The following is a 23,297-nucleotide window of genomic DNA, read 5'->3' as shown; positions in this document are numbered from 1 at the left end:
ATTTTCAAGCTTTTTTCTTACAAATCTGTTGAAACTTTGATTGTAAATTAATTTAATTTATTTATTACCACTGGAAGAATCACCACTTATGATATCAAGCTTTCACTCATATCAGCTTGGGATATTTTCCAACTTATAAGGCCTTTTTTATACTCTTCCATAACATTATGTCTTATGTAAAGTTCTTATGTTTCTTATTTCTAGGCACATTATCATTTTGGTCATCCTTTTGAATATTTATTTTTATTGCTAAAATATATTAGTGTTATTAATGTCTACATACTGGTTTTGTACCCAGCAACCTTGCTGAACTCCTGAACAATTTCAACATTTTTTACAGATTCTCTTGCTACAAGAGAGTTTTCTATTTAAACAGTTATATCATCTGCAAATAATGGTGAACTTGTCTCTTTATGAGTCTTATATCACTTGTTTACCTGTCTAATTGAGCTGGCCAGACCTTTAGCATGATGCTGAATTGAAGCTACAATAATGAGCGTATTTCTTTTGCTCTTGATTTTAAAGAGTATACTTCTAATTTTCACTATTATTATGATGACTATAGGATTCTCATAATCAATCTTTATCAAGTCATCGAAATTTCTTTCCACATCTGGTTTGTTAAGAGTGTCATTATGAATTGGTATCAGTTTTTTTTATCAATATTTCTATTTCATTAAGAATATCATTAGGTCTTTCATCTGTTAATATATAGTAGGTCACATTAATAAATTTTCCAATCTAGTTTTAGTTCCAGCTGCTCATTGCTAGATTCAACTTGTCAGTATTTCATTTGGTCTGTCTTGGTAAATGAGGCTGATTTATAATCTTCCCTCATAAATTGTCCCTTTGGGTTGCTTTTCCACATCTCTGCCTTACTGTCTTCTTTCTGTATGGTCCTCAGGAACTCCAAATTCTTCCCACTCTGTTTTGCACAGTAATTCAGGTATCTCTCTGCCCTACAATGTTTCTCAGTAAGTTATCCAAAGATCTCTATTAGTCACTAGTCTCTCAGTAGCCTCTAAATCATTTGACAAATACATAAGGAAAAGCAATACAACCATGTTATGCACAGATAATTAAAAAATCTGAAATTTAAGATTGATCATAATTTTCATAGAATTTCTGACTTTTTATGTTCTTAAAAGCAGTGTATATGTTTCAAGGACTGATAGTTCATATTGGCTAACAGTTAATCATGCATAGTCTATCCTAACTAATGTGTTTTATTGTCACCTGACAGTTCCTGTTTATTTTGTTAAACTTGCATTTGTCACTGTTAACATTGCATTGCATAATATCACAGGTAAAAAAAATGAATCATTTCAAAAATGGTTTGCAGAAATACAACAATGGTGATGAAAATAGAAAAGTAAACTTCACAATATGAAATAAGATTACACATATAAATAATGAATGGACTCTGTCATAAATATAAAGCTTGAATCTGTAAGGTCATGAGACAAGTGGACAATGGATGTGTATAATCTCACAAAAGTAGATAAAAAATAAACAAGAAAATAGGCAGCATGACAATGAAAATGGATCGTTGAATGTTATTGTATTGAGTCCATAAAACTTTTGACCTAATACCCATTTTATTATCTGCTAATAACATTTTCATGAAATAATATTACACAGCTACCAAAACTTACATATTATTTTCCAATAAAGGTTACCAACTTCACTTTTAAACTAGTTGACTCTTTCTAGTACAAATACAAAATTATGCTTTCTAGTACAAACTGTCAAAACTTGATGTTAACGGTCGAAAAGGTACAAAAACTATAGTGTCCTCATTCCTCCTCAAACAAGTACAACTATACCCTAGCTGGTAAGACATGAAACCACCTTCCAAACTGATGACAAATATTGTAGTTGGAAAGAAATCAGGAAACAATTGGTGAAATTGCTTTATTGGAACCACTGGATTTCTTATAATACGCCTGGCATTTAAAAAGTAATGAGTATTAAGTATGTGAACAAGCAGACATTTTACTTTACAGTTTAATAAAGCTATGGATAAAAAAAAATAAAAAATAAAGCTATGGATATATCAGTTTTCAGTATGCATTCACCATATATGTGAGAAAGAAGTGCTCAATGACTTTCTGTCTTATTTATCATGTAGCTAATTTAGAAAAAGAGAGATTTCTGGTTTAATTAATTAAAGATTAGCTTAGAAACTTAAAAATGCATCAATTATCACAGCAGCAGAATAATGATTCACATAGCAGCAGAATGTTATGCTTCTCATAGCACCAGAGTAATGATTCATGAGACCCAAAAGGTAGAAACAACCCAAATGTCCATCAATAGCTGAATGGATAACAAAATGTGATATATCCATTATATAGACAATGGAATATTTTTGGCATTAAAAATGAATGAGATTCTGACACATGCTACAACATGGATAGGACCTTAAAATATTATAATGAGTAAAATTAGCCAGATGCAAAAGGAAAAATTATATGACTTGTCTGATTCCACTTACATGAGATACCTAGAATAGGCAAATTTATGGAGAAGGAAAGTAGAAATGAAGCTGCCAGTGAGTAGGGAAGGGTGGAATGGGGAGTACTTTGATGAGTACAGAGTTTCTGTTTGGGATAATAAAGAAGTTCTGGAGATGGATAGTGGTAGTGATTACATAATATTGTGAATGTGCTTAATGCCTCTGAATTGCTTACTTAAAATGACGATGGCAGTAAATTTTATATATATGTCACTACAATTGGGGGAAAAAAGATACATTGAACTGGTATTGAAGAAGCTTCAGCCACGTGGGCAGCAAGGAAAGGCATCACTATACAAATGAAAGATGTTGCTTCCAAATGCACTATATCCGTTATTTGTGGAAAACAATGAGGGTCCATAGCATGCCTTCAGACTCTGAATCGCCTTTGAGGAACACAGTGGAAACTGTGAATACAAACTGACCGTGGCCACTTAGTATGAGTCTTCTCAGCCTACAGGGTTGATATGAAAGTGAGTATAAGATGCTGCTTCCCCCCACTGAATGACTCTGACTGGCAAACAGGAAAGGCTTATAGTGTTTTAAAGTAAGGAATAAAATCTTTTAAAATTACCATTTCTGTGAATACACATGCTGTGTGTCTCCATAATACACTCAAGGTTTTGAACAGTATGGATCTTTGGCATTGGGGCCTAAACATTAGGATTTTTTTTGATGATTAAACATGGATTTCTTAAAACTGAACAGTGGGGCAAATGGCTCCATGGCTGAGAGTTTGACTTTTCTCAATACCCAGTGATTTTCTTCCTCCATCAGGAGTGTCTTTTGCATATTAAAAATCGCATCCGAACACTGCAACAGAACATGAAGAAATACCTTGTGTGCCAAATGCCATCAGAAAAAGGATGTGACTTCATCAGCTACTGTATCCTGAGCTGAGACCTCTAACCCTCCAGCTTCGGGTGGTGCTGAGCCTCAGCTCCAGTGAAACACTCAAAATAGTCTTAAGAACTCTCTCCATAATTTCTGGATCTGCATTTGATCTGAAAAGCCAGAAATATCCGTCAAAGCTTCCCAACAACCTATAATTCTGAGTTAAGATTTTCTAATTTAGAAAACATAAAGAGTTGGGGGGGGGGGGTGACCAACAAGATATGGAAGCTGACAGCTCAAGCAGCCAGCCAGCCAGATATAGATTTCTTCGTGAATAATTTCAAACACTATTTCTCTCACACAGATATGAAAAGGCATTACTGCTATTCTCTTTTTAATGTGATTTTTACTTTTATGTAAGATATACAGGTTTAAGGTTTAAAAGGTTGCACAGTTCTACAAAAATTCTAATAAAAACAACAGTTTCATGCTTCTCATCTCCTCGCCCCTAATCCTGTATTTCCAGAAGCAAGTGCTCTCAGCTTTTTTACTTCTTTATTCTGATACTTCCGTCTCTCTGATAAGATTCTTATACTCTATTTTTCATTCTTCTATTTTAGATATTATCTATCGGCTTTCTATTATGGAAAAAAAAAGAATTAGGTGCACATACCCACACAAAATTCCTCTCAAATTTATCTTCATGTTGTAGTTATATTATCATTTTGGGTTAGGTAATCAGACGATATGTGCATCATCTGACTACAGAGGGGATTATGTAATAGTACTGCTAGCAAATGACATGACAGCTGTGCCATGTGGTGTCCTTGATTACATGCTCCTTCTTGCTTTCTCTGGAGTTAATAAAGGTTTCAGGGACACCTGGGTGGCTCAGTGGTTAAGCATTTGCCTTTGGCTCCAGTCATGATCTGGAGTCCTGGGATCAAGTCCTCCATCAGGCTCCCCACCAGGAGCCTGCTTCTCCCTCTGTCTGTGTCTCTCATGAATAAATAAAATATTTTTTTTAATAAATAAAATCTTAAAAAAAAAGATTTCACTGCTTCATTTGCTCTGTTTTCTATTTCTTTATCCTAATTTGTTCCAAAACACTTCTCCAGAGGTTTAATTATTGTTTCAAATTAGTCAAACATATCAGGCTATCTACCAGTTTCCATTTTTCTTGGGGAAATCACTCCTGGAGTCCTCCATCTCCTGACTCAATCTGGCCTAGGTGTTCTCAAGGCATGGTGCACAGCCCTTTTCTGGAGATTTTCCCTTCTCTGTTTTCTTTTGGATTTTGCTTGTCTCTCCCCTGTATCCTCAGATCTTCCTCTTTATTGGTTACTTTCTTATTTGGTTATAGCATCCTATGGTAACTTTCTTAGAAGGGCAGGTCTAAAGTACATTTTCGTCTGATTACCTAACCCAAAGACTTTGCATATCTGTAATTGTCCTTATTTTATCCTTATCATAAGAGTTTAGCTGGGGGAATAAATTCCATATTAAAAATTATTTTCCTCAAAATTTTGAAGGCATTTGTTCCATTGTCTGATACTCTCCAAGGATTGCCATTGAGAAATCTGATTATATTTTGATTCTTAATCCTCTGGATATAACCTGTGATTTTCACTCTCTCAAAAAAAGTTAGGGTCTTCTATCTGTGCACAACATTCTGAAATTTGGTGATGTTATGCCTTAACATTCATTCATTTTCCTGAACACTTCTGGGTAATTTTAACCAAACACTTAGATTGTTCATGTTGCAGAAATTTTCTTGAATTATTTCTTTGAAAATTTTCTCTAGTCTCTTTCTTTGTCTATTTCTAGATTTCTATTGGTCAGACATTGTACCTACTGGTCTGACTCTCTAAATTTCATGCTTATAAGCACCTCTCACCATTTCTTTTTGTCCCACTTCCTGTGGGATCTCTTCATCCTTATTTCCAGCTCTTCTATTAATGTTTTACTTTTGCTACCACATTTTATTTTCAAAAGTTTCTGTTTTGTTCTTTGAATAGTCTTTACAGCCTTCTGTTCTTGTTCTATGTATCCTGTATCTTCTCATCTCTTAACTCTCTAAAAATATTCATGATAACTTTTTTGTAACTTTTCTTCTCCCTGCATTGTTTCTTGCTTTTCTTTCTTTCCTGTTTGGTTGTTTTAGTCTTTGGTGTTCGAAGCATCCTTCCAATTCCTGATGCTCATTGGCTAGCTGTTCACATTCAAAACACAGCATCTTCTTGGGCTATTAACCTGACTGCCAGGCTTCTAGAAACTAACTGAAAAGCAGAAGGGAGTAGGTGGGTAGGAGGGTTGCCTGCCTTTCAGTGTATAAAGTCTCCTTTATACTCCTGTTTCAGCACACAACTCTCTCTCCCTCTTGTTTAACTCTTGAAAGAATGAACATCCAATCTATTTCCAGAGCAGAGGAGGCAGTTCTTCACTGAATGGGTTCCTCACTGAATAGCTAATTCTTGTAAAGACTTTTAAGCAGTATCCAGCTCTACCTGACAACCTCCCCCCAAACCCCACTTTCAGAGGTATTTAGCATCTCTAAGTCCTAAGCAGTACTGCAATGTGGATTGGCTTGCTTCTGGGAACTCCCCACTTCCCAGCTCAGGTTTTAGCTTTCTTGAATCTGCTCTGTCAGTTACTACTCATCCATCTGTTCCTTAGTTTCCAAAATGCTGTTGTTGTGTTCTCCATTATCTTTGTCCTAGTGGGTTTACGCTTTAAAAAAAAAATCCTCCTACTAACATTTAAGAAGTATTTCAGAAAGGGTAGAGGTAAATACATATGTTCAATCTGCCATATGTAATCAAGTCTTTCCATTTTTAATACCAGTGTTTATGTTGATGATTTTATAATTTAAAAAATTAACTGTACCCAAAATTATGTGTGCATCTGAATCCCTTTGGTTCTGGAAGAGTAGTTCCCTCTGGCTAGCAGCATTAGCATCAGCTAGGAATGTATCAAAAATGCACATTCTTAGGTCCTACGCTTGACTTACTAAATAAGAAACCCTAGGGGTAGAACCTAGAAATCTATGTTTGAACAAGCCCTCCAGGTGGCTCAGATGCTTGCTAGAGTTTGAAAACTCCTGCCATAGGTGACTGAAGGATTCTGAACACTTGAGAAACACTGCCTTACTCCCAACCTCAGCTCTAGATCCATCTCTTCACCTCCAAACCCACAATGTGCCCAGCAGACTAAAAGGACTATTTGAGATGACTTCCCCTGACAAGACCCATCCTCCAAGAGAACATATTTGTGGATTTAGATGTTTTTTTTTTTCCATGACACCTAGCTATTTCCTGCCTTATATGGCTCTTAGTCTGGGATTTCTGAGTCCAGAAACACCTGCAGACCAAGCATGGTGGAAGAAAAGACAGTTGGAGGTGAAGAAGTTTGGACACATGAGACAGAGCAGTGCTTCATCCATCTTCCACATGTTAGCCAACAACAAGTTGGGAAAAGAGCCTTCAGATTCCCTCTGGGCACCTCAGAACAGGGCAACCTTGTCCTGAACCTTCTGGTGGTTCTGCACCTGCCATTGCCCTCTGCCCACCTTCTGAGCTGGAGATCCTGTCCAACCTTCTCAACTGCACACATCCATCCCCATCCCATCCTCTGTGTGTGACTCCTCTGAGTTCTCCAGTCTACATCTTGCCTCCTTACCTTAACTTCTTCCCTTTCTGCACCTTGCTGATAATCTTTGCACATTTTCCTTTAGAGCCATCCCAGGAGTTCCCCTCTGAGCTCTCTCAATAGCACAGTTAATACTCCTTTCTACCTTCCTCCCAGGTATGTCTTTACTGTCATTTACACCTTTGAAGCCTTGATAAAGATACTCGCAAGAGGATTTTGTCTAAATGAGTTTGCTTACCTGCGAGATCCTTGGAACTGGCTGGATTTTAGTGTCATTACCCTGGCGTGAGTATTTCTCCATGTTGATGTATATGTCTGTGGGCTTCTGGGTGGCTCACACTTTGGGGATATTTCCTCATCTCTATCCAGCTTCCTTACATGAAACTGACCTGGGGTTTCCTTGCTTTTAAATGTTATTTTGAGAGTCACTTTTTAGGATTAGTCCCATACCTTCAGGTAGAAGTTAGAGATCTCAACTCTGAGTTAATAAATGTCCTGTCAAAGTGAGCGGACAAGGCTCAGCCTTACACCTACCTGACCTGAAGCTCTTTGCCTGAGGAACCAGTGTCTAAGGAGACTGATTGGCCAAGCTCACATGCTTGAATACCCATCCATACATGCAGTACACAGAGCCCTCATGATCATAATGCATCTCCTCAAAGGGGCTATTTTAAAAGCTATTGCAATAATTAAATCAGTGTGTCAGTTATAGGGGGAAGTGCCATTAGATTTTTGTGTCTGTTCCGGGTCCTCCTTAGGCTCTTGTTACCCAAAATTGTCTTTATTTGTGCTGCATACATTCTTAGGAATGTTTACAGAGATACTGACCAATTTCTGCTTCTGATACAGATACATTGGTGAAGCAACAGCTCTCCGAGGGATCTCAGGCTTGCGGACATTCAGAGTTCTTAGAGCTTTAAAAACAGTTTCTGTGATCCCAGGTGAGCTACTTTAACTATTACATATATTCATAGAGCATATGCTGGTTTACACAGTCTAATGTCCTACTTTGATTTTTGCAAGAGGCCTATAAAACTCCAGGGCATGGACAGTTGTCCTCATTTAAAAGACAAACTGAGGCCCGGAAAGTAGAAAACACAGTCTCAAGTCCTCATCGCTAATAAGAGGCAAAGTGTGACCTGAAGACTTAGTGTCCCAATTCCTAGGTCAATGCTCTGTGCAGAGTACCTCATGACCTCACCATCAATAAGTGACAAGAAGGTCATGACCTCATTTTATGTTCTCATTGTGGGGTTCAGGCAAGCCACTAGTTGGAGGTTCTCATTTATACCCTAAACTAAAGGTATAAACGTGGAAATAGGGAGGAAGGGAGTAGGCAGTCCTAGGCTCCAGTGAGTGTCTTTGCCATTTCCATGTATCTGAAAGCTTGAGCCTCAATCTTGTCTTTGGATACACAGAGAAGAAAAGAATTGGGCAATTCTTTATTATGGAGAATTCAGAAACAAACATAGTCCACCAGAGCTTATCTTATTGGTTCTTCAAGACCTCTATTGTCACCAGTATCTCAGGGATACATCTTATCCCCACTGGGTTGATGGAGGGGTTGGTGAAGACAGAGACCAGGCAAAATATTGAAACAGCTTCTAATTTATGGCCTGGTGGATTATCTCCCTTCCCTCACCCCTGAGAATCCATGCTCTCATCTGGAAAACAGAAACATTCAAGCCATGAGGGAAGTCCTTTCTGCCATTCTATGTCTGGCTCTGCATGGAAGGATTGGGAAGTCTTTGCCAAATTCCACTGGACAGGCTTCCTCATGAAGAGAGCCATAGTGAGAGATAGTCAGTGCTGCCACTTGGTATCTCTCTCACCTAGTTTTAGCCAGGAAGAATCTGAGTCTTGTTTATAAGACCTGTGCAGTCCAGACTTCCTCTCCTACCTTATCTCTCTTCTCTATCTGTCTTGCATCATGTTCCAGAATCTATCTGTGATTCCACAAATAGTCCCTACATTTGCTTATCTCCTAGGCTTTGGCCATGCTGTTTTTCTACCAAGAGAGTCCTTCCTTTCTTTATTCAACTGATACTCATTCCTCGGGGCTCTGCTAAGTTTTGACCTTCTCAAAGAGACTCATGGTCTCTCCCAACTTCCCCACACTCCACTCCATCCCATCCTTACACTACGCCTCAGTTAGGAGTTGCCCCAAGCGTGCCTACCTGCTCAAGAATGTAATGGTTTTCCCCCTCAGTTGTCAAACAACCCCATTATGCGGTGCCTTAGCTCCCTTGTTCAGCCATCAACCTAGGGACCAATGCAGCTAGTGCTCAATGGGTTATTTGTTAACCAAATGACAAGACAAGGATCAGCCCCAGACTGCTTCCCTGTTCAGAGCTCTTTCTGCTACCTGTGAAGCTACTCTCTCAAAGAAGCTGATTTCATTCTCCACAGTCACAAGTCATCCCTCCTTAAACAAGCAGAGACCCAAACTTTACTGCCAGCTGTGCTTGTCCCAGTGTCTCTGATGCTCTCACTCTATTGCTACATTTGTCTCTCTTTGTCTTTGTGTTTCTGTCTTTCTCTCTCTCATTCTATCTCTTTTGCATCTTCCTCTCTCTTTCTCTCTCTCCCCCTCTCTCTCAACACACACAGTGAGGTCCATGTGTCTCCATTCTCAAGCGGCTTCCCAGAACAGAAATGAGTATAGAAAAACAGATGTTAAATGACTACAGTCATTAGTAGCCTTATACCTAGCACAGTGCCTGAAATATAGCAGGTACTCAACAATTATTTTTTAAATTGAATCACCACTGCCAGACGTTTAATAGCTTTACAGTGATAAAGAATATATCACCTGGGTCTCAGTTGTCTCATCCTTACAATGGAACAATAATCTCTGCCTCTATCTCAGGGTTATCACAAGGTTCAAGCGACAAACTGTGCTTAGAACTGCCCTAAAGTTTGTAAAGTACCTCACACCTATATATAGTGAAAGGATAGGATGGTTAATATGCAGGCATGCCGAGCATATGTGTGTGCTCTGTGTGTGCTACCTCATCCACATGGTAGTGTTGCTGTCATCTTCCCGCAGGGCTGAAGGTCATTGTGGGAGCTCTGATCCACTCAGTGAGGAAACTGGCAGATGTGACCATCCTCACTGTCTTCTGCTTGAGTGTCTTTGCCCTGGTGGGCCTACAGCTCTTCAAGGGCAACCTCAAGAACAAATGTGTCAAGAATTGTGCAGCTCTCAATGAAACGGGCAATTACTCCTCTTACGGAAAACAAGAGTGGAATTTCTGCCATAGGGACGAAGGTCTGGTTGGCAAGGGGTGTGACATCCCTGCATATATTTTTTTTTCTATATAGAAATATATTTTGATTCTTCTTCCCTACTGAAATGCTTTTCCTGAGCTCTGTTTTACTTTTGGGGCCCCATTTTCTGTTGTCCAATGTCCCTCTCACAAGGAAATGAGCTATAAACCTAAGGGCAAGTCATTCTGCTATGACAGGCTCAGCTAAAGTCACTGTTCAGCTCTTCTCTTCCCAGATATGACTTTTCCCTTCCAAATGTTCCAGCATGCCTACTAAAAGCACATGGCCAAGGAAACACACACTGCTCAGACAGAAGACTTAGAAGGTGTTGCCTTCATCACACAAGGCTTTAGCTAGAGGGTTCAGAACTACATTCATGGCTTTCATTTCTTCTTTTCGTTTGCAGATTTCTACTATAACAAGCCTGGCACTTCAGATCCCTTACTGTGTGGCAATGGATCTGATGCAGGGTGAGTGCTCAACCCATAACAAAGTACCAGTGCCCAGCAGTCTTTTATTTTTTCATTATCACTTTCTGGATAGAGACTGGTTTGCAGGTCCCAAGGACGATGTAGAAATCAATAAGTCATGGCTTTTGCCATCCCAGGCTCATGGGGGAGGGAGTGTAGGAGTTAGCTTTTGCTATGTAACAAACAGCCCCAAGATTTTGTGACTTAAAACACTAGTCATTCATTTAGCTCAGATTCTGCATATTAGTATGTTGAACTGAGATCAACCTGGTGCTCTGGCATTGTCTGAGTTTAATCATACTACTGCAAACAATGGACAGATTAACAGGGGGCCAGCTGATCTAGGACAGTCTCAGCTGGGGCAGCTTTTCTGTTCCATGTGGTCTCATCTCCCACTAGGCTAGCCTGGTCTTGTTCTCAAGGGCAGAGGCAGGGCTCCAAGAGAAAGAGTAGAAGTGTGCAAGGTCTCTTGAGACCTAGATTTAGAACTGGCACAATGTCACTTCTACTGCATTCTCTTGACCAAAGCAAGTCACAGGCCAATGCAAATCCAAGGTATGGGGAGATAAAGTTTACCTCTTGACTGGAGGAGTTGCAGCAATCTTATGGCAAAGGGGTATGGATACAGGTAAGAGAATAGTTGTGGCCATTTGGGCAAGCAATCTGCTCCAGGAAGGAACTAATATATATTAAATATATTTTATGTCAAATGCTCTACATTTAATCATCACAACTCCACAATGTGGATTTTGTTATCCACATATGACAGGGGAAGAAACATGTGCATCAGACTTTACCATTTCAAAATCTTACAGAGGCCAGATACATAACAAGTGAGAGGATTAGACTGGGTGGGAATGGGGCAATGATATACTTTGTGCCCCATTTAAAAGGGCTAGCCACTACTCAGTCTAGCTTTCAGTTGCCAGGTGGAAATGTGGGTCCACTGTTTCCAGCTCTCTTAACTTTTAAAGAAAGACAAAGAATTCAGATTTTTATGTGAAATCTCCCAACTACAAACATTGGCTACCAATTCAAAAAAATGTCTACATATTGTGGGCCAAACAAAATATTTCTGCAAGCCAAATTCAGCCTGCAAGCTGCCAGTTTGTGAGCTCTGATGCATATACATAAAGATGCTATCCTGTGAAGAAGCAGTGTTATGCTAGAGGCTCCATGTGCTGAAGAGACACAGTGAGGTGATGGTGGGAGGCAAGGCAGGAGATCAGGGAAGGTTTCCTGGAGGTGGTAGTTGAGGTGAGCACTAAAGGACAGCTGGATGTCTCCAAGCTTGGTTGAACAAGAGATGGTTTTGATGGAGGTCATTCCAGGTGGCAGAAGAATGTGAGACAAAGCAGAGGGGTAGGGATCCCCTCAAGCCTGCCTGCTGCTTTGATCACTGGAGCAAGCATGAGCAAAAAGAGTGCAGGCAATAGATCAGCAAGCCTCATCTTTCCCATCTTCATGGTGGGGCTCTGGGGCCCTGAGCCCATATGACCCCAATTCCTGAATGGCTAACAAGCCCAGACTGTCCAAGTGGAGCTGGGAAGGACCTGCATGGAGCTTTGACTTAATCAGCTCACTAGAAAAACAATCTCAGAGCTGAGAATTTGATCAACATAGGCTCCTTGCCTTCTTTCTTCACAAATGCACTTAGCATTTGGTTCTTTGTTTCAGAGATAGAACTGTTCTGATGTCAGTTTGTTTTTGACTTAAATCTAATTCAAAGGCTCCCTCAATGGTTGTTTTGTTTTGTTTTGTTTTTCCTGTCTGGATAATGGCATTTCTCATGGCAATGGCTCCAGAGTAGCCTAAGCACTGTTTGTGGTGAAGTTGTGGGGTCCACCCATGGCCCCACAGCCCAGCTCCAAAAGAGGCTAGACATCCTGCTGGTCAGGTCCTGGCCAGGAGATCCTTTATCTCCTGGATAGGAGGATAGGGCTCCAATGGCCAAAGAGGCCAACTCAGGATGGCTGGTAGAGTGAGCCCCAAAGGGCATACTGTGAAGATGGAACCTGGGTTCTGTGCTAGGCCACAGAGAAGCCAGAGCCCTGAGCTAAGGTCCACACTGATCCGTGGCACTATGGGAGGAAAATCCCATGGTAGAGAACAAGTACTAGGAAACACTTAATGATTTCCAGCATTCTTTCACATGTATTCTTCCAGCCCATTCTTTTGGTCACTTCAGGTTAAAAACAGCAGGAGTTTTAGCTTGCAATTTGCATATAATATTTCCTATACTGAAGGCACTATGAGAGAAGTTTTATACTGTGGTCTCATTTAATTCTCAGAGCAGTTCATTGTTGAGTGTAGCAGCTGTGGTGGGGTTTAATGGGAGACATAGAAATAAGGCTACCCTCAGAGTTAACTAGAAAACCTGAAGTAATGGATTGACTCTCTCCTTCGGAGAGCAAACCAAAAGACTGTCTGTCTTTCAGTGTGGGTCTAGAGAGTCTAGGAACTCACAAATCTCCAACCAAGATTGAAGATAGAATTGGGATTAATTATTGTTAAGTTGCTGGGACCCTAATCAATTGTATGGGTCCCAGGATTGTGTGTTTGCATGGAAGTCTGGAATAAGGATAGTCCCAGGGATTGGTGTTAGTGGAGGCATGCTGGAGTAGTAGAATCCCAAACTACAAACAAAGCATTACTGTTTTCTCAGCAAAGCCATCCCCCTGGGGTAGGTGAGAGTACCTCACATTCCTTGAGCTTAAAGATACTTCTTGACATCAACTTACTCCTTTATCATGAGACAGTGAAGAGTCAGTCCAGCACTGCCCATCCCAATATTCACATGTGGTCATCTTCAATTTGGCCTTCCTCCATAAGTCAGTCTTCATAGGCTACTTGACAGTTATATTTCTCCTTTTGAATAAATACATTGGCAACTGACTTCTTTTCTCTGAACCTCAGCTTCCACATCTGTAAGAAAGGATGGTTAAGATGTTTAATTTATAGCATTTGTAAAGCACTTAGGAGAGACAGAGAGGCACACAGTAAGTGCTCAGTAAGTGGAAAGTGTTGTTTTCACTGTTAGATATAATTGGTGAGTGAACTTGACTAAAGTGAGTCCTCCTTTGATGGACATCTTGGGAGATGATGCCAAACAGCTCAGGTTTTAGGTCTGCATTATTGATACTGACTCTCCCTCCCCTGTTGTGAACTTGAAAAGAATCTGCCACCTTATGGGATCTTATCTGGACAGTGAGTTAGTCTTCTCAGGCCACTCTCCTCTGCATGAAACTCCGAAATGAAAGTATTTTCATAATAGTGAAGGGGAATAGAGGGGAAGGGAGAAGAAATGGGTAGGAAATATCAGAAAGGGAGACAGAACATGGAAGACTCCTAACTCTGGGAAACGAACTAGGGGTGGTGGAAGGGGAGGAGGGCGGGGGCTGGGGGTGAATGGGTGACGGGCACTGAGGGGGGCACTTGACGGGATGAGCACTGGGTGTTATTCTGTATGTTGGCAAATTGAACACCAATAAAAATAAATTTATTAGATAAAAAAAAGAAAGTATTTTCATCCCCATTTAAGTGGGCAAGAGAGGAATGCCTCAGTGGTTCAGTCAGTTAAACATCTGCCTTTGACTTAGGTCATGATCCTGGAGACCCAGAATGGAGACCTGAGTCAGGCTCCCTGCTCAGCAGAGAGTCTGCTTCTCCCTCTGACCCTACCCCCCTCATGCTCTCTTTCTCTCTCAAATAAATAAATAAATTCTTAAAAAAAAATGGACAAGAAAAATTGAACCTTAAAGAAATCAAGGTCATCCAGCTAACAAGAGGAGGGTCAGGCCTTGAACTCCAGTCTTTGACTTAAACCTTATGATCTTCCTATAGCCCTGGGCTGCCTTGGCCCCAGTAAGTAGGGGGACTCTGCAATTGATGACCTTCTCTATTCTTGCTACAGCCACTGCCCTAAAGGTTATCTCTGTCTTAAAACATCTGACAACCCAGATTTTAACTACACCAGCTTTGATTCCTTTGCTTGGGCTTTCTTGTCACTGTTCCGCCTCATGACACAGGATTCCTGGGAACGCCTCTACCAGCAGGTATTGTTCTGCATGTCCCCCTACAGACTTGGTTGGAGGCTGGGGAGTCAGATGCATGCTTACATTTTTCCTGGAGGAGATTGGCAACATCAGGGGCCCATTGACTCTGAATACAGATCTCCTTTCTCTTGAATCTGTAGACCCTGAGGGCATCTGGGAAAATGTATATGGTCTTTTTTGTGCTTGTCATCTTCTTGGGATCCTTCTACCTGGTCAATTTGATCTTGGCTGTGGTCACCATGGCATATGAGGAGCAGAACCAGGCAACCATTGATGAAATTGAAGCCAAGGAGAAGACATTTCAAGAGACCCTGGAGATGCTCCGGAAGGAGCAAGAGGTCTGTGAGAGGTGGATGCTTTGTGAAGTCTATTGAAGGCTGCACATTCTTGGGCAGAGGTCTGGACAAGGCACTGAGATTAAGGCTGTCATTCTAGGGAACTATAAGAAGATTCATCATACCTTAAGGACCATCGTAGGTCAGGTTTTCTCAAAACAGAACCTGAATAATGATCTTGTGCAAATGATTTATTGAGAGATGCTCTCAGAAAAGGGAGAGGGAAAGAAGTAGGATGGGACTGGAGAAGAATTAAATAAGAAAGTGGCCTCAGCTAGAGATGACCTTCAGCCTGATCCCATCAGAGCTCTGGAATATGACTTGTACCACAAAGTTAGCTGTATCTTGAGGCAAGAGGGTTGGCCTTTTGTACCCCCATACCCACCCTAGCCAAGTGTACAGTCAAAGGAAGTATTCTACAGAATACCGTAGCTGTGATCCATTAGCAGCTAACACCCAAGCAGCTGGAAGATAAGTGCACTGACCTGGTAAAATGGATTTAGGCAGGGCTTCAGCAGGGCATACTACAGGGTGTGAATGAAAGAGATTGATTCAGAGGGAGCTCTTCCTGTCATGCCTCAATCCCACCACCACCCAGGTTCTAATCCTGACCTTCTCTGTTTTAGATGCCCTCACCTCTGTGACACCCTGTCTGAGGGACACATTCATGCTAAGTTTAATCACATACTGTTGGCTGCAGTTGCTGTTCTCTTTCTTCAGGTGCTGGCAGCGCTGGGGATTGACACAGCCTCTCTCCATTCCTATAATGGCTCACCTTTACCCTCCAAAAATGCCAGTGAGAGAATGCACAGAATGAAACCAAGGGTGTCAGAGGGCTCCACAGATGACAACAAATCACCTCAATCTGATCCTTACAACCAACGCAGAATGGTAAAGGGTTCAAGTTTGTGCTCTAAAGATTACCCACCTTTGCAGCTGCTATGGACAATAGGTTGGAGTGGGAAGACATTTGTAGCAGGGAGACAGCTGGAGGCACAAAGGTTAGGAGGATGTTATAGTAATCCAGACAACACACTCCCTCCAACCACCAAATGGTGGCCTAACAGGGGTGTTATGGACGTGGAAAGGGGGGTGGATTATGACTTTTATTGGGGGTAGGAGACAGTAAGACTGGGACTGTGGAATGTGGAAAAAGGAGAGAGGAGTCCAAAATGACTCCTAGTTTTCAGAGTTGGGTAATTAGATGGGTGGTGATTCTAGGGCAGGAGCACTGGAGGAAGAATCCAGGTTTGTAGGGAAAGTAGTGAGCCCGTATCGACACACTGACCTTGAGTTGTCCATGGACCTGTGGGCATCAAGAGTTAGCCTTCTCCTGCAAGTCTGACCTGCAATTCTGTCCGACGTGCTGAAATCATTTACAAGCTTCTGTCTGATCTCACGCCTCAGCGCCCAAAACCCAAACTCACTTGTTATTGGGACAGAAGATTCCGGACCCATCTCAGTGACGCAGTCCAGCCTAGGAATAACTTCAGTACCTCACTTTCAACTCTGTAACAATTCTGCTCACTACTCAAGTCTTCTATGTCCCACTCCCTATACTCAACATGTTTCCTCCAACCACATCTCTCTCCCTTGAAAATCCTGTGTACCCCAAACATGCCCTTTCCAGAGACCTTACTTAGAGATGATAACCCCTTTATGGAAGAATAGTTCCCACACTAATAGTATGGAAAAGGGGATCTACATAGCTATTTTTCAGGCCTCCTAACCCTCGCTTCCCTCTCAATCTCTTCTCCTGTGCTCATCTGAAGGATGTTCTACTTTTTATAACACAGTCTACAATCCCCAGACTCTGTGTGCCTATATGTACACAGACATGCCCACATGCACACTGGTCTCAGTGACATACGCACTTCAGCATTTATCAGATTCTTTGCCTTTCCCTTCCTTGCTCTGCTTCTTTTGAGCAGCACCTGACATACACAGGGTACAGGTCAGAAGACATTTCAGAGGGGATTTGACTAGGGCTCTGACAATCACAGAACGGGATGAATCACAGCTTCCATGGAAATGTCAATGATACTGTGAATTGGCATTTAGTTCTCCTCATTCAGTCAGTCCCACATAGATTAGCACCTGGATGTCCAATAATTGTTTGGTGTATATGTATTCATCTCTCCAACTAGATTTACCATCAAATGGACAAAAGAGGAGCAGTGTCTTGTTAATTCAACAATATTAGGTGCATGGTATAAAAAGATACAACTAAAAGACAGGCCATTTCCCAAGGGCTTCCTTTAGTGGAGAAGGCAGATATAAAAACAGCTACGTGTTATGTATTATATTAAAGGAATATACATGGTGTTTGGGGGATAGAAGGGGCAATACCCTCTCTTATGGGGGTGGAAGTGTATTAGGAAAGGCTTCATGGAGAAGGAAATAATTGAAATGAGTAGCAAATAGTGCGAAGGGGTTCCTCCAATAATTGAGGACTGCAGGGGAGGGGAGGAGGAGTATTTTTCAGGCCTAAAAGAATATGTTTCTGCAAAGGAAGGGAAGCACCATTTGGATACTTCTTTAATGCTCACTAATGGACTGGAATTCATTCAAGGAGGTATCCCCTTCCTTTTTTCCTAGGTGAGTTCATGTAGTAAATAGACCATAAGCAGTTTTTATATAAAGCCATTTTCCAACCAACAGCAATAAGTGAGAGGTTGGCGGTAACACCTAGGAGAGACACAGCAAGGGTTTCAGGGAAACCACAGGTCACCAGTTGTTCTGCTTGGATGAGGAATTTTAAGGCAAGTCTAATGCTTAGATTCAGAGGTCATTGCCCACCATTTGTCAAGTAGGTTAATTCTGAAATATTAACTGGTGGCCAGGGAAACACTACCTGTCAAATATGGGACCAAAATCTTCCAGTTTTTTCATTGGTTTGCTTAGTGTCCAACTGCAAATAACTCAGACATATCATTTTTAATAAAGATTTGCGAGATCTGCTTCTTCAAATGTGGGATGGATTTGTGGATTTTTTATGAGTTCCATAACCCTTGGACATATATTCTAGGTAAAGAGTGCTCTGTTTATAATACTGAGATTGCAACAATAGTTGCTAAACAGGATTGGGTCCCAAATAAACCAGAAAAAACACTTCAGTTCTGTGGATAGGGGGATAAGTAAGGAGGACTCTAATGTACAAGACATCCCAAATCCAGTAGTTTAGTAAATAAAAGAAATTAAGGAAGGGGGAAATATTCAGCAGTATGATCAGAGTTTGCTGGAAAGAGTGTAGATCTTCAGAAATACTTCACATGGCCTAGGACAGAACTGATAACTTGTTATGGTCAAGCTCCTACCATGGTCATGGGTACTAGCCAACCCAGGCTCCAGGGACTCTGGGTGTGTGAATTAGCTCCTTTCCTCTGGCAACTGTAAGCCTCATATTTCTCTCAGCGGGAGATTGTGATGGGAAATGTTTATTGATTTGGAGGAATGGCATTATTCTTCCAGGAAATTAAGCTGTAACTCTCCCTTCAATCTCCTCATTGTTGACTATTCAAAGTTTCCCTCAAGGGATCCTGGAAGCTCATTACATTACAAAGCTCTTGTCTCCTCCTTTGCAACACAAACTCTCACATTTATATAGGCTGTATCTAATGAATTGCAGAACCTAATTTTCAGACAATAAAGTGCACTTGTTCATTCAACAACCATTTACCAGGCTTGTTCCAGTATTGGTGTGCTTAATAGTCTCCTTAGGTCTCAGCCTTACATGTATAGCTGGGAATTTAAGACAAGTTTGTCCAACCCTATGGGCAAAGGCTATAAAGAGCCTATCTCTCTAGGTGACAAGGTTGACTTCTGACATCCTTGGCCATCATGACCTGTTTGCTGATATTAAGCACCCTGTGATCTCTCATCTCTCCTGGACTTCTCCCAGGATATGTCAAAAATATGCATCTCCCTGGTTCTTTTCCCATATTTATTTAGAATACCCCTTAGATCTGTGTCTTTAATTTTCTTTTGGAAGTTCATAAGAATAAGGTCTGGGAGATGGGAATGAGTGGAGGAAGTATTGAGCTCCAAATTTGCCTGCAGGATGAGCTTTCAGCCTGCCTTTATCTCTTACTCCTTTGGGACAATGCCCAGTCTTTCCTAGGCCTCACTTCTGGAAGACGCAGGGCTAGTCATGGCAGTGTGTTCCATTTCCGTACCCCTTGCCTGGATACCTCATTCCCTGATGGGGTCACAGATGATGGAGTCTTTCCTGGAGACCGTGAGAGCCATCGGGGCTCCCTGCTGCTGGGTGGAGGTACCAGCCAGCAAGGCCCCCTCCTAAGGAGTCCACTGCCTCAACCCTCTAACCCTGGCTCAGGACATGGAGAAGATGGACACTCCACATTGCCCACTGGTGAGCTTGCCCCTGGAGGCATCGAAGTCTCGGTAAGTTTGTCAGTGCTCCATACTCTTTTGGGCTGCCCTTAGGAAGAGGCCAAGAAAACCTGAGTGTCACTCATGGAAGGGTCCTTCAGGCAACACTAACATTTCCCAACTACCCCCATTTTACAGACAGGTTAAACCTGAGCTCAAAGAGGTTTTCTGGTTTAATCTGTAGTACATAAATACAAATTGTTTTCCAGTTGATCCCCTTTTTTTTTTTTCAGTGTTCCTCTGTCCCCACTCACGATCACAGCTTTAGAGACAGGCCTGCTTGTTTCCTGGATGAATATAAGAAAAATAGAGGATTCTGATCTTTCTGCCTATAGCTCTGTGTAAACTATACTGGGCTTAGCACACAGGATCCAGAGAAATCCTGGTTGGTGCCCCAAACAGATATTAGCAGAAGCAAAGTATTCCTTGCTTTACTCAGAGAAGCAATAACTTGCCAAAATGTACAAATTAAGCAAGAGCAACTAACTGGCAAGCACTCTTAATAGAATAATGGCAGAGTACAATGGCAAACCAGGGACTCCTTATTGCATTGAGAGCTGTGATTTAATTTGAGCTCTCCCTTTAGTTTCAGTAATGATGTTTCTAGTGTTTTTCATTTGCCCTCTCTGGCTAGTCAGGGACACAGAGCAGTTTGCAAACAGACTTGTAAACTGACCATGATATTGCTCTACTGACTTGGCTAAGTTCTACAGGATTACCATAGATCCATCTCTGACTGGATGCCATGTGATCCCAGCAGTTTATTGAAGTGGGGACAGTTTATTGAAGTATTTACAGAAGTGTATACTAGGCTCTGAACTAAGAAGGGACAGTGAAGCACAGAAAGATGGGCAACAACGGGGAGCTGTTACATGCTTAGGCTGAAGAGGTGAGAGAAAGGACCAGAACCAGAACCCAGCAAGAGCTGGGTGGCCCAACAGAACTTATGAACCATGCGGAAGATCACAACCACTACCCAGCCACAGCCCAGCAGGGAAGAACACAGGTGACAGCCTTCTCTTTCCTTCCAGACTCAGATCTTCTGTCTGTGCCTCCCATTGGCCAAGCCCGACCATAATGGGAATAAGGGTGATGCTGCTTGTACAGACCACCCTCCCTGGGCACAAAGCAGGGTAGAGAAGGTGGAGAGTGGGTCTCCAGGAGCCAAAGGAGAATTCACCAACACAGAGAGGTGCTTTAACACTCTAGAAAACACTCATTCAAGAATTTATTCTTAGATTACTACTTTCCTAGATATTCTGACTTTGATTCATTTTAGTTAAATTACTTAACTCTGTAAGCCCTTCTGTGTTGCATGGATGTAGGTTTCAATCATAGGTGTGCCATCTACCAACCAAGTTATCTGTAACAAGTCCCTTAAATTCTTCAAGCCCCCAAGTCTCCCATTAAAAAGGTTTCTAAATAGCTGAAGGGTTAAATGGAATCATAAATGACCTGCATTGATACACATGCATCTGACAAATAACAATAGCTGCTAGCATCTCTTGTTGAGTTCTCGTGATTGAAAACTTTCTGAATGTTCTTTATATGTATTAAAGGCACTTACTGTATACCTATAAGCTTCACCTATGGCAGGTGCTTAATAAATGCTTGTCGGATTTGAATTCTGAATGGTTGTGCAGCGCTGAATCAGCTGCTTTGGGCCCCACATTCCCACATCTAGGGTAGTGTGTGACAAAAGTTAGTGGCACAGAACCCAGATGGAGCTTCCAGTGAAGGCCCAAAGAGAGAAGGCTCAAAGGATAGTGTCAGACAACTAACACTGGAGAATCAAGACACTCAAATATTCCCTCAGAAAGAAAAGGACCGTGTGGAGTTTAGAACTGGGTTGTATGCTGGGGAGGGAAATAGTATTATTAGAAAGGAGGTCAAGAAATCCTGTCCTGGAGAGTTTAGTTTAGTGAACCCCATATGCACAGAGCAGACAAAGTCTTGAAATGACTGCCTAGCCAACTGCTCCTGCAGCTCTCAATTACCTTGGGTAGAAACCTCAGAGACCCTTGAGACAGCCTCATCCTCACCCTGGTACCCAGGGACCTGTCCTTAGGCAGGAGTTGGCAAAACCTCAGATGAGGCCAGGTTATAGTGTTAGCTACAAACCTAGGCTGTGCTTGCACCCCTAACTCTGTGTCCTGGTCCTCATGCCTAAGCCTTTACATCAAGCTCAAGAAACAGCCCCGTTTCCCAAAGCAAAACTGCAGAGGATTGTAGCTTCACCAGGCAACTTGAGACCACACAAGACTGGCCAATAAGAGGCTGAGTGACCTGTCTTTGCCATGATGACTTTAGGTTGGGGGAGTATCCTGACTGTTTGTGTCCCAGCAGGCATTTGATGCAGGACAGAAGAAGACTTTCTTATCAGCAGAATACTTGAATGAACCTTTCCCAGCCCAAAGGGCAATGAGTGTGGTCAGCATCATGACTTCTGTCCTCGAAGGTAAGTACCACTCATTGGAACATCCACTGCGCTACAATGAGTCTGCATTTGAGCAGCAGAGGAGATGCCCCAAATCTGAGTCAAAGATGCCACACATCTGTGTCCTGGGATCCTAAATATTGCTCCTTTTTATGCCCTTGGTTCCAGTTACCCTTTATCACTGTGTTTTTTTGAAAATGGATAATTTTTTCAAAAACAATAGAATCCCATAGGTTTTTAATGCCCTCGTTTCATATGTATTCACAAAACTAAATTTGAGAAAGAGATCTGGCAGGCACCAGAGAATTTCAAGCTACCTCAGGTATGCAAGAAATTTTACAGTCCTTAATTTTCAAATACAGCAAAATTATCCTGTCATTTTTCATGGTTGTAACTTTTATGGTTTAACTTAGTTTTTGTCTCAAGCTCCCATTATGCTGAGCATTGGAAGATAATTTAAGTAAATTAATCAGTCAATTTAACTAAATTCTTGTTAATTCAGGATTCCATCAATCAGATGGGAATTCACTTAGCCTCCTCAGGGATGTGTTCCAATCGCTTACACCAAACCAGGAGCTGGAGGAATGGCACTGGTTCATGGCCACCTGACACTTAAGTTCCCAAAGACCACGACTGCATCCTCCTTACCCTGAGTGTAAGACCTGTCTTCCTATCCAGGTTTTATTTTTACCTCAGGGTATGGAAAATATGGCCTTTATCCTCTCCAGTTACTTGCCTCCCCTAGACAAATTTAACACATACTGGGGTGAAAGAAGGAGAGGGAGCTTGGATGCTGGTGTGTTTCTGAGAAAGAGCTCTGTGTGCTCCCCTCCCAGTCTTGGGCTGAATCTTAACTGTGGGGGAGGGCATGATGAGACAAAGAAAGAAACAACAACAAAAGATGTTGGAGGGATTTGAAAGTAGAACCAATCCATGCCTTACTTTCTAGGTGAAATGAGAGTAGGCAAGTCTTAGGAAAAGACCCACATACCCAGTATAGCACAGAAATTGTACAGTAAAGCAAGCAGATAGCCTACCTGGGTAGAGAAGGCCTGGAGCAGACCCACAGAGTGCCCTGTAGCCCGCATGGCAGGAGAGTAGCTGGATAATGACCTTGCCCCCATTGAGGGCTGGAGAAGGAGGAAAGTGAGAGGCAAAGAGGGACTAGCCATCTCTGCGGCTCTCCTACCAGAGACCACATGGGAACTATGATGATTTGAGTAAAATACACTTGGCAATGACCAAGGACAAGCTCAACACTCCACTGTTGGTGAACCCTGAGCCCTCCAAAACTCAGACACAACTTCAGATAGTGAAGTAGTAACAGACATTGAATTA

General features: G+C 41.7%; 1 protein-coding gene across 3 annotated transcripts in view; it reads left to right on the top strand.

Moving 5' to 3' along the window:
* The window catches only part of SCN10A (sodium voltage-gated channel alpha subunit 10), an 89,961-nt gene that overhangs the window by 14,195 nt on the left and 52,469 nt on the right, over positions 1-23,297 (top strand). For 2 of the 3 annotated variants that reach the window (XM_041734228.1, XM_041734227.1), the window contains exons 4-12: positions 7,157-7,285; positions 7,850-7,941; positions 10,050-10,241; positions 10,674-10,740; positions 14,654-14,795; positions 14,936-15,133; positions 15,851-16,021; positions 19,241-19,534; positions 21,869-21,980. In XM_041734228.1, the coding sequence (XP_041590162.1) occupies positions 7,157-7,285; positions 7,850-7,941; positions 10,050-10,241; positions 10,674-10,740; positions 14,654-14,795; positions 14,936-15,133; positions 15,851-16,021; positions 19,241-19,534; positions 21,869-21,980 (1,397 nt within the window). The remainder of the gene's footprint in view (positions 1-7,156; positions 7,286-7,849; positions 7,942-10,049; positions 10,242-10,673; positions 10,741-14,653; positions 14,796-14,935; positions 15,134-15,850; positions 16,022-19,240; positions 19,535-21,868; positions 21,981-23,297) is intronic. The other variant, XM_041734229.1, reaches the window with a different exon arrangement.

This window comes from Vulpes lagopus, chromosome 19 (genome assembly GCF_018345385.1).
Source record: "Vulpes lagopus strain Blue_001 chromosome 19, ASM1834538v1, whole genome shotgun sequence".
Lineage (NCBI taxonomy): Eukaryota > Metazoa > Chordata > Mammalia > Carnivora > Canidae > Vulpes > Vulpes lagopus.
Note: the sequence above shows the minus strand (reverse complement) of the source record. Positions and strands in the feature narration are given on the sequence as shown.